Source organism: Anopheles merus, unplaced genomic scaffold (genome assembly GCF_017562075.2).
Source record: "Anopheles merus strain MAF unplaced genomic scaffold, AmerM5.1 LNR4000215, whole genome shotgun sequence".
In the NCBI taxonomy this organism is placed as follows: Eukaryota; Metazoa; Arthropoda; class Insecta; order Diptera; family Culicidae; genus Anopheles; species Anopheles merus.
In genome coordinates, this window is record NW_024427795.1 from 51,085 (window position 1) to 63,092 (window position 12,008).

General features: G+C 41.8%; 1 protein-coding gene across 1 annotated transcript; it reads left to right on the top strand.

The window, feature by feature from the left end:
- The first annotated feature begins 5,245 nt into the window (after positions 1-5,245).
- On the top strand, positions 5,246-9,815 carry LOC121601882 (alkaline phosphatase 4-like). The gene is made up of 3 exons (XM_041930690.1): positions 5,246-6,165; positions 7,957-9,093; positions 9,159-9,815. Exons 1-3 carry the CDS (start codon positions 6,036-6,038, stop codon positions 9,614-9,616), a joined length of 1,725 nt encoding a protein of 574 aa, XP_041786624.1. The 5' UTR covers positions 5,246-6,035; the 3' UTR covers positions 9,617-9,815.
- Positions 9,816-12,008: the final 2,193 nt, after the last annotated feature.

Genomic DNA, 12,008 nt, shown 5'->3' on the forward strand with positions numbered 1-12,008 from the left:
GTTGCCTAGCGCTTGATGTAATGAAATATACCGCATTTCAGGCGAAAAGCTTACCGGAACCGTTTTTACTGAAACGATTCAACTGTGCAAAATGCAAAGCAATCAAAGGATTTATTAATTTCAGTGAGTCGAGACGATACAAAATGCAACACAATTTACCAAACATATTTTGGGCTGAGCTGTGCCGATACTCGAGGAAGTGTTTCGTTTTATATCGTATTATCAATCTAACATTGTATCATACATATTAAAATATTTATAGAAATGCTTTAAAGGGGTCTAATGTCTTGCTATGACATATATTTGGTGTCAAAGGCACAATTAGCTGTATCGGTACCTAGCAATAGGTGAGTGATTATGAGGCATTATTACATCATATTATATGCAGGCCGTTTAACTATCCAAGTGGCAATAACCATGTCAAGAGCATTTGCATGTAAATAGAAATGCAAAAAAACAAGTGCAATATTAAAACATACTTTTTTCACAACAAGCTAATTTTTCTGCGTCCCAAGTCAGAGCATAATTTACCTGAATAGAACTGTTTACAACTACTGCTATTGAATTAACAACCAACTAATGTATTGACCATTGAATCGCGAAGGTTTGTTTAACTACATATATACATAGTTATAGTGGACATCAAACTAAAATCTTTTAACTTCTCACTGATTGGTAAAGTATTTTATTACTAAATTAAAATGTATGGCTATTTCCCTTACCATTTTTAAACAAACTCCTGGATGCACTGGCTTCTGCAATAGTAGAGAGAATTTTCAAATAATTAAGTAGCTAGTAACTGCCCGTCATGGGTTCAAGTCCCGAATAGACCGTGCCCCCATACATAGGACTGACTATCCTGCTATGGTAACAATAAGTCACTGAAAGCCAAGCTCACTTCACTAGTGGGTACAGGCAGGCCTTGACCGACTGCGGTTGTTGTGCCAAAAGAAGAAGAAGAAGAAGAAGAAGAAGAAGAAGAAGAACTGTTAAGTAGGTAGTTAACGTAAGTCTAATTTAAAATAATCAATTATTTTTATTTTTTCTAGTCTATTTTGTATTTTTCCAAATCGTTATGCCAAAAAGCAAAACTAAAACTAATAAATGGCCCCTGATATGGCTTTTATTTGGATGGGCAATGTTATCAACGATAAAAAATTTACTCAATACGCTCATTTTCCCAGCGAACATTTTAAAACATAACACTAATGTCATTATATTTAAAGAATATGCCACATACCAGCAACTAGCCCATTCGGCAAACCTAGCTGCTGGATTTTTATTTGGCGAGTCTTGGTCGCTTAATCGTCTTGGCGATTGTACAACCAGACCGGCCATTTCGTGTGCGAAATCATCAGTTGTCCTATAATCTAATCACACATGCATTAAATGAAACAGATTTCTAAAAAAATCTCATTTCAAATATCTCACATTACATTAGTTCAGTGATCGCTAACAAAGATCGCCCCATGTTGAATGCTATAATCAAAATGTTACTTACTCAGCACCAATTACTTAGCACCTTTTTAACTCGGCACTACACTCTCTAGGAATGAGATTGGAGCCATACCCTCGTTCGTACGTCCCTGATCTTGATCTTAAACTATTCGTTGTACGGATTTACAAATAATCATCGTACCAGCGGTAGGCGACAGAACAAGCATCACACAATTAGCAAACGACCGCTAACACGAAGTAATAAATACTTCCACAAAGGTTTCACGCCGAGACAGGTTTCGTCAATAAAGCACCAAAACCAACTCACCCTGCCGCCCGTTCATCAAACGATGTACACAAACAGATGAATTTTTAGCCAGTACTTTGCTGATAGGTGTCGTGGCGGCTTGATATACTTCATTGTAATCGTTTATAGCCGTCTAAAACTAAAAGAATCTGCTGAAGGACGAATCACAATCTAAACAGCGATGCACATAAACTGACAGTGAATACTGTTTTATTTCACCATCTCATCTGTCGCCTCCAGTGCAGCTTAAATTGTAATAAAACTACTCACCTATACCAGTGCCGCTCACGTTCACCTCACGTGCTGCAAGCGTTTCAGCTACATCAGTCAACCTTCAATTGATGGCTTAGTCTAGTCTAGCCAGATTCCCTTTTCAACGGTGAAGAACGATCTGTTCCATTTCTAGACTGCTCCGTTCTACAGCTAAGCACTGTTGTGTCGTGTCAACAGACGCTAAATAGCTGGTCATAATGACATAAAAATCGGACCACCCGACATGCGATTGTCATTTTAGGGCTTGTCTATGACCTACGGATCGCAAAAGTATGAAACATATGCAGCGAGTGATAAGTGTTTGGAGTGCAGCAGTCAAGAGGCTATGATGTGTTGACGCAATGTCTTTATAAAAGTTAAAACATATATTTCATAAATTCAACTACTTTAGTCATATGATACATTTTCACTTTTTAAGATGAGAAGCAATTCATCTATATTAAATAGCTGTAGAAGTATATTGGGTAACGCTTGAATTTAGAGTAATGGTATTAACGGTACTGAATTACTCGTAACATTGAACACAAATTCTGAGTTTCAGCTCCATATCTCTACAATCATATTGACTTCAAAAATATAACAAATACTTCATACAACTATGATTGAAATTCTCGAAACATATCAAGTTGCTATCTAATTAAACTACAAGCAATTTACTCACTACCCCTCCAACCCACCATATCCTGCCTTCTAAGAGCGTCACCTGCTGGGATCACGTTTACGCAAAAGGCTATTCATTCACCACGCGGTCTATCGTGTCTGTTGTGTGCCGACGGTACCATCATACATACTAACAGCTTCAAAATGAAGCGCCGCGGTTTCCTCGCTGCAATTGACAGTCGATTGAGCTAACGTCAGTGCGATTCCCTGCCGCCGAATGCATCCACTAAGCTCTTTCGGCTACGTTATCAGTGCGGATCGAGAAGTGAGATGATGCCGCTTCTTCGCGAAGCGTTATAAAGCGCAACTCTAATGCTAAACAGTGACCATGTCCATACCCGCTTAAAGCTGTCAATATCGTCAAACATACAGCATCCTACGCGTGAAGCTAAGCGCCAATGCTACCGTTTTCCTTCACGCCCTCTCTTTCGCACTTGCCGTCATTTATGAGCTACACATGAGGGTAGTGCATTGGAAACCATTATATCCTACAAGAGGGTGTATTAGCAGAATTTCCACCGATAGATTTGGCGATATCCCCGCTCTCCAACCATGTCTGTTCATTTCAACTCGAACCAAAGCTTAATTTATCCAACCTATATGCCTAGAGCGCTGTTGAACGTGGTCAAACATACATATAACCTTCGATTACCATCCAACATACGGTACCCGGTACGGTACGATACACTCACCGTATTAATCGCGGGACAAATTTAGTGGCTACGAATTAGTGGTTTTTAAGAACCCCTCAAGATACAGTATGATCTGGCTTCTCCTCGGGTCGATTTACCTGCAATTAGCAACGGTAACGTGGTAACATTGGGTCGATTTATCGGGAAAGTACACTGGCACAAACCGACGTCCATTATCTGAGCAGGTACGCTGATTGCTCAATTTAACATGTAGTCCTGGATAGCACTCATTACGGGGATATATTCAACATCAAAGGTTCAGACATTGCATCGTTTACGATGCATGATTATAGCAGGATCCGTTACCAAGTGCAAGAGAGCTTGCAATACATTGTGTATGGTAATTAGTACGAGTCTACATACAAATACGAATGGCTGTATGATTTAACTGTCCACAAAAATGTATTACCCGAAATATTAAGCACACATTCAATGTATAGGCTTATACTGTTTTTTTTTTTTTAAATTTCATTATCTTAAAACACTATCACTATTTTACTCATTGAAAACGGAAAAGCTCATCCTGATACCTACACGTGATGTTTACTTTCATCTAGGTAATCGTAACAACAAAATAAGCACGCGGGGCGCTGCTATTACAACCGACTGACAGTAAATGCTTTCGTTAATGCGCTTGATGCCCACACCAAATATCCCCTACCGGTTTTTAATGTTCGGTACATCCCCCGAAACCCCTAACCATCTGCTTTCAATATTCAAATCACGTTCTCAACCTAGCACAACCACGGGGTTGAGCCAGCCGCCTAACGATACAAACCTTATTGTTTATTATTTTCTGTTCTTTCCCGCTAGCAAACACACCCTTCCCAATGCACTTGTAGGCCTTGTGTAAGGGGGGCAAGTGGAAAACAGTATGAAGGGAAATATTTCACCTACATCATGGGAAACTGCTTCGCGATACGTTCATTAGAACGACACCGAAGCTTCGAATCTGAAACTTGTTTCAGCTCGGTCATTATCAAAGCCTTTTCTTCAACTTTCGAGTAAAGTTTGCCTCCGTGCACTGTACGCTTGCCATCGATCAACATTAACGACTTGTCATTTTACAATCGATCAACTTATAGTTTCCCCTAACCACGTGATCGTGTTTAACTTTGTTAATGACGTCATGCATGCAGGCACGCACCACACACGAGCCAAGCTGACGCCCGTTATATTTAGCACCATTTGAAAACCGGACTAGCCAGTCCAAGCCGGTAAAGTTACCCAAAATAAAAAGTAAATTACTCTATGGAAAAAGTACGTCAGCAGGTATTTGCGGTGACATTCCAGCAAGCTTCAAACCAAGAACACGTCGCAAAGCAGGTCTCAGTCACGGACAGATAGGGTTCAATAAAATGGTTTACTCACTTTTATGAGCGATCGTTAATGTCGGCACCTGTGACGGCCGCCCTTTACACTCACCCGATTTCCCCGGACGCGATCTGAGCGATCCTCATCACTTCTGCTACTGTCAAAACAGACAGCGGTTGTTAGGCTGATAAGCGCCATAAATATGCGTGACTGTGCTTGTTGGAACGAACGGTTAGGATCGTATAAGGGATAAGCAACAAGCGGAAGGGAGCGGACGTCGAGCACGCAAAAGCGTCGTATGTTTGTGTATCGGTGCGATACGATGCACTACGATGAACAATTCGCTTGAGATTCGACTGTGTACGTTCGGTGATTGTGTATATCTGAACTCCATTATTTTGCTTCTCACGCTTTCATCTCTTTCTATTACACTTATCAGTGTATCATCGAGCGCAAACTCATCTCTCTTCCCGATTCTAAACAAACGCATCGTTGCAGCTGATCGAAGATGAGTATGATTGGAGCTTTATTCAACACATGTACAAAACAACCACGTTTGAAAGAACGAGAGTGTGCTGTGGCAGCGTGCTGCACACGTGAGCATATTTGAGCCAACCTTCGAAAGAGAGCGAAATTTCGACCCGTCCTCCACGGGCCGTCGTTCGGTACCGATTGTCAAGACATGATTGCTTATTGCCCTCCTCTTCTTATCTCGTCTGTTTGTTCGCGTTCCCTTCAATCACCTCTCCCCTCTACCCTACGCTCGGAAACCCTTCATACCTAACCGTGCACGATCGTGGCCCATTCCTCACACCCCTTCCAGCTGCATCAACAGCGACCGAGAGAACCGTGCTCGCCAGCACCAGCAGCAGCAGCAGCAGCTCACATACATGCTCTAGGTACGTAGTGAGGGTTTCAGTATTTAAGCACGATCGGGCCCACGAGAAGGTCAGCAGACAGCATTCGGCGATCGTTTCGGGCGGCACCTCCGATCGGACGCAGTGAAAGTGTGCGCCTCGAATTCGAGCAGACGTACACAAAACACACCTGCCGGGGGCTGCCGTAGCGTTTCGGTGCGTTTGTTGGTGGGCCAAGATCAAAACCAAGCGACACGTTGAACGGGCTAGACTGACGCCGCAGTACCGATCGGAACCCGATCAGTTGTATTCGAACGATGTGCAACGGTGTGGTATTAGTTTAGGTTCGCTTCTTGAACGGTGAAAGTGTTCTGCAAACCGGTGAAATATAGCTATCATCAATAGTGATAGCCTATATTCAAACACTTTCAATTGGACGCATTCCACACGGTTGGTGCTCGTTTTATACCTTTGGTTCCTGGACAAATTGTCATCATGGCGTCGTGTTTGCGGTTTGCATCGGTCCGGTGCGTGTTATTGCTGTTAAGTGGCCTTTTGTTCGTCCTAATCTGTGATATTGATCGTGCACAGGGTGCTTCCGTATACAAATCACCTAATCTCGACGGTATGTATTGAGCAAGTGCGAAAAAAATGAATACCTACAAATTGAACATGAACTGTTGGCAACGGAAGTAAGCATTTAAGTGTGGCAAAGAAGCAAATACTAATCAAAAATATAAACTACAATGTACAATTGAAACAGTACACAGTATAGTGTGCATGTATTTTTTTTTAATTATGAGGAACGATCCAGAAGGACCGTATTGCGGAGTGTAGTATGTTTATGTGCATGAAAATAAGTGTTTAGTTTTCTCAACCATATAAGCAACTGTTGATACAATTGTTCTATTGATACATGTGTCATTTTTTCGCAACAATGTACGATCGAAGTTTACTAGTCTGTACTAGTGCAACCAGTACCACAGATAATAATAATAACTGGTTTTAAGTTTTAGTGATAAAAGCAAAACATCGGCTATGAATATTGTTTACCGCCATTTGTAACCACAATGAAATTTCATTTTTTTTCAATTAAGAAACCCCACTGTAAAAAAACCGTCCCGCTGATCATGTTCGATCACGAAAAACTAGTCACGGTCACATGCTTGCATTTCGATGTACTGCTTTCAGTGTCACTATTTTGCGATTGTTTGTGGCCGTGACTCTGTCTGCCAATTTGTTGCGCATTGTCCATCTGTTTGGGAATTTGGCCTTCAAGATTGGTAATGGGTGTTGTGCTTGCGGTGGACAATTTTCATTTTTTTATTGCTTGTCCACGTTTGTCAAATTTGTTGTTTATCAACAAAACAATGTAAGGTTTAGGAGTCAACATAATTTACAAACTATTAATTTCAATCATTCAAAGAAGTTAATTTATTTAAAGAGAGAAAAATCATTATATCAAAAAATCAGTTCTTTGCAATCATTGCCTTCTTTAATGAAAATAATCAACTAAATCGTAAACCGTCCAAACACATGCTCACAATTAAATCGCAAATCACTGCTTTTAAACATTCGATACGGTCCATCTAGGCTAACCAGTGGCAGTACTTCGGTCAAATGCAAAATGAATAGCAATTAATTGCCTACCTCTCAGCAGGTACGCGCGCTAACCCAGATAGCAATAGTGCTAGGTCTCATAGGCCGGTTCGATGAACACCTGGTGTAGTACAGGGAACTTTAACACGTGACTACTGCCAACCCGATCATAAGCATCAGCTAACCGATCATAATCGTATCTTTATTTTCTCATCAACTTCGGACAGTAATTTCACTAGCAAAGACACACAATTACCCATTGCCAGCTGTTGATACACCTCTCCGATACGCCTCTCCGTTCCTCCTCTTTGGTGGCCCGAGAATACCGCTGCATATTGCGTAATGAATTCCATTTCCGTCATCATTTCATATGATCAGCTGCAGCCTGGAAAACAGGTTTGCTACCGGCAACATAATCGATCATGCTTTGGCACGTGGTGGAAAGCAATCTTGCGTCTATTTTTAAACCTGGTCTCCAGGCTTGGGGGCGAGCCCGTCGATCGTGCGAGCAATTGGGACCGGTTTTGTTTTTATTTTTAAAGCGAAACAAATTGTGCAAGGTAGTGCCGGGTGCTGATTGCTACATTCACGGTTAGTTCCAGTGCGGTACAACTAATATGGTTCAATTGCACAACCATTATCATGTTATGGTGCAGGGAAGCTAACAGATGATCTTTGGATTCACGGTGTAAACATATCATTTTAATCACATCAAAGATCTTCTCAATAGTTTGAATTTCGTAACAATTAACACATGTGTTTATTCGTTTAAATGTTTCTACATGTTAGTAATTGAATTTCCCCTTTCCCCTGCTAGACGCTCGCTTTTGGCGACGCAATGCCGAAACCTACCTCAAGAAAGTACTGATGTACGATGAAAACCGTCGTATGATACCGTCAGTGGCGAAGAACATCATCATCTTCGTGGGCGATGGAATGGGCATTGCCTCACTATCAACCGGGCGCATCTTTAAGGGCCAGCGGGCTGGTCGGTCGGGCGAGGAGGAACAGCTCAGCTTCGACAACTTCCCCAACACTGGTATGTCGAAAACGTACAATACCGACAGACAGGTACCGGACTCTGCCGGTACAGCCACTGCCATGTTCTCAGGTGTCAAGACAAAGTACGGCGTGCTGGGAGTGGACTACACGATCACCGAGACGAACTTGGAGGCGGCCAAATTGCCCTCGTTTATGGATTGGGCACAGGAGGAAGGCAAGCGAACGGGTATTGTGACCACGACGCGCGTCACTCATGCTACGCCCGCCGCTTGCTACGCTCACTCGATTAATCGAAACTATGAGTGTGGGGCTAAAATTCCAGTACATTTGAAGAATCGCATCAAGGACATCGCTCGCCAGATGATGGAGGATGCACCAGGGAAAAATCTGAACGTCGTGTTGGGTGGTGGCAGGAACCATTTCGGTGCATCGATGCCAAACCATCTTAAGCCGGAGTATCAATTCCAAGGAGCGATGGAGAAAACTTGCATGCGAACCGATGGACGCAACTTGGTGGAGGAATGGAAGCTACGCTGGAACGGCACGAATGCTGCGTACGCGTGGAAAACCTCCGACCTGAGAGCAGTCGAGCTGGATAAGGTTGATCATCTACTGGGGCTGTTCAATGACGATCATTTGAGCTACGATACGGTGCGCGATCGTACTCCCGATGGCGAGCCCTCGCTGAGTGAGATGACGGAGGCAGCAATCAAGGTTCTACAGCGGCCAGATTCCGCAGGGTTTGCTCTAATGGTTGAAGGCGGCCGAATTGATCACGCACATCATCAAAACCATGCCCATCTAGCACTGGCCGAGGTGGTGGAGTTAGATAAAGCAGTAGAAACTGCGCTCAAATTGGTAGATCTAGACGAAACGCTCATTATCGTAACGGCGGATCATTCACATGCGATGACCTTCAACGGCTATCCAGATCGAGGAAACGATATTCTAGGTGTGTATTGCAATTCTTACTTTTTTGTTACTTTTGCATCAATTGTTTGTGTTTTGTTTCTGCAGGCTTTGGCAATCGACCGAACGCGACTCCCTACGAAACGATAACCTACGCAAACGGACCAGGCTTCCTGCAGCATCGCTGGAACTCTAGCCTGCTGAGCGAGGAGTCGACCGACTGGGCGACGTGGATTAAGCTGAATCAACTCAACCGGAGTGAAGTGACTTACAAGCATCTCTCCGCGTTCCCGCTGCCGGATGAAACGCACGGCGGCGAAGATGTGGCCGTGTTTGCATCCGGCCCCGGTGCTAATCTTGTACGCGGCACGTTCGAACAAAACTACATTGCGTACGTCATGAGTTACGCCGGGTGTATGGGACCGGCAAAACGGTTTAACCTTGCCTGCGACGATGATTTTCCTCGTACAGCAGCCGAAGCGTCTGGTGCTCAACGTGCCGTCAGCAGTATTGTTCTAGTCATTGCCTTCCTGCATGCCATGGTTAGTTTAGTAGGACGAATGTAAATTTTAAGAATTATCGTATTGTATCAATTAGGTACTGTCGTTTAAGATTAAGATCGTAGATGCTGGCGTCAAAATCATAGAAATTTACCTAAAACACCATCAAATATACAGATTCGTTTCAAATTGTAAGCGTATTATCAAACGAGTACGATCAATTGAAGCAGGAATTGAAACAAACGTGGAATATCATAAAGTGTAAAGCTTGTATTAATAATTAAATTTAATACACAAGTCGGTTATAATGATAAACAATAGACAAAACAATATGAAGCCAGCTATTTGTTTCTTCAAATCATTCAATGCTATTCCAAACAAGCTAATTTTCTCTCCGTAACAGTATGAACTAGTACGCTTCACAATGTTTATCATTTGCTTTTCTGCTTCACTCCTTGACGGGATTTCATACACCTCTTTCACAAGACGTTGCGTTGGTGTTCTTTGAAAATGATGATGAAACGAGGCGAGCTTCACCTAGAAAAGTCGAGCGTGTTCTTTATCATCTACTCCAAGCTCCTTGGGGACCCTGCTACACCATTTATCACATGTCGCACTTCATAAATAAGGTACCAAGCGATGCAAGAAATGAATGCACGCAACAGCCTGTTCCATTGCAGCATGGTACACCAAGCTGTAAGTAAAAATTACGACACACATCGTTTCTAGCGCAATCGAGATTATTATTAGGGTGATGGTGCATTGGCACTGACATTATGCGCAAGAGAAGATGCTGGTGTTTTATTTTACTCTACGCGTTGAAAACCATCGTTAGCCTTCACCATTCATGCTTGGTGCAGCAGAGCTGATTCCCCATTCTTATAGGGTTTCTCTGCGAAACCATTTTCCATTATATTACCTTTGCAGAATCTAACGGAAAGACTCATGGGAAGGAGGTGATAGAGGGTGCATAGTACACCACCGTTTACCTTCGTGACCCGTTCTGACAAGCTTATTGTCGTGCAGGTTGTCTGATAAGCAGGTGTTGTTAACTTTTAATGATGCTAGGGTGTAAGAGTGAATGCGTTAAAATGGGCGCTAATTATTCTATTGCAATGAAATTATCATCCACGCATTACGATGATAGGTGTAGCAGAAAGGCTAATACTGCTAGAAAGGTAATGTGTTGCACACTTCCCCATGCTCAATTTAATGCATATTTGATGTGAAAGGGACTTATTAATGGACAATTTATGTAATAGATAGGTGTCGGATATATCTATACAGAACTACGTGATTTCACCTTTCAATGTCATTTTATTTCATTTCTCAGATTCTACAGATACAATATTTCTTTTCATTAATATAACAAACTTTTTTTTTTAATAACTTCACTTGGGGTAAAATGAATAGTCATACTTGGGGCATAACGGGCAATGCTTTTGACATATGGCGCTTAGTGAGGCTATATTGTTGTATTTATCCAATAATAAAGCTAACGAAAATATCCTCAACATACCCGTATCGTTGACTGTATTTTCTAAGTGATTAACTTTTTACAAATATATAATTACGCGTTACAAGCAGTTCCACAGTACTAATGACTAATACTGCTGCACTAGATATAAAGATACTATAGGCGGCCTGTCGGAGCATTGACATCCGGTTTGCACTTCAAACCGAGAAAGGTAAGGACGATGCCTTCTTCTGGTTTATAGCTTCCGAGCAATAAAGACGTGTGTGTCTAAAACAAGCAAGAAGTGAGTCTTGAACTCATTATTATATACATTTGGAAATGTTGACGGGCTCTTCTGAACAGCTATTTAAAAAGGAAGGTAGAAAGAGCAAAATGGTACATCTACTACAGGTTATACAATCGTTATTTAGATATAAAATAATATGTGTTCATAAGAATCAAACGGTCTATTTGATCGATAATTAGAATTCGACAGATAGAGGCGCTAATAGCGTGTAGTATTAGAGAAACAGGCGAAATCGGTCGGTCCGAGGATCGGCCATCATACCAAACTGTAATTCGTACGATACGAAGAATCAACCAAAGAAGCATCGAGAAGGAAAAAGTGGTATCGACCGTCGCATCGACGGGAACGAGAGCAAAACGGTACTTAATGAACATCAGCAGAAGAAGCGCCCTTTTTCTCGCGCATTAAAGTCCCAGAGACAGGAATAATTTTTAACCCTCCCTTTAATAAAGTGTTGAAATAACATTTGGGTAATATTTCTCGCAGACTTTTTCGAAGTGTAGCGTTCGATTACGCATAACAATTTCTGTTAAACCAAACGAATTAAAACAAAAAATTTATCTTTCTAGATTTATAAGAACGTACTAAATATAATTAGTTTTTAAACGCATACATCTTTAATAAAAATTAGGCTTGTTGTGTCGTCTGTATATGTTCTATTATAATGTATTAGTGTTCTATTATTTTGTAGCATT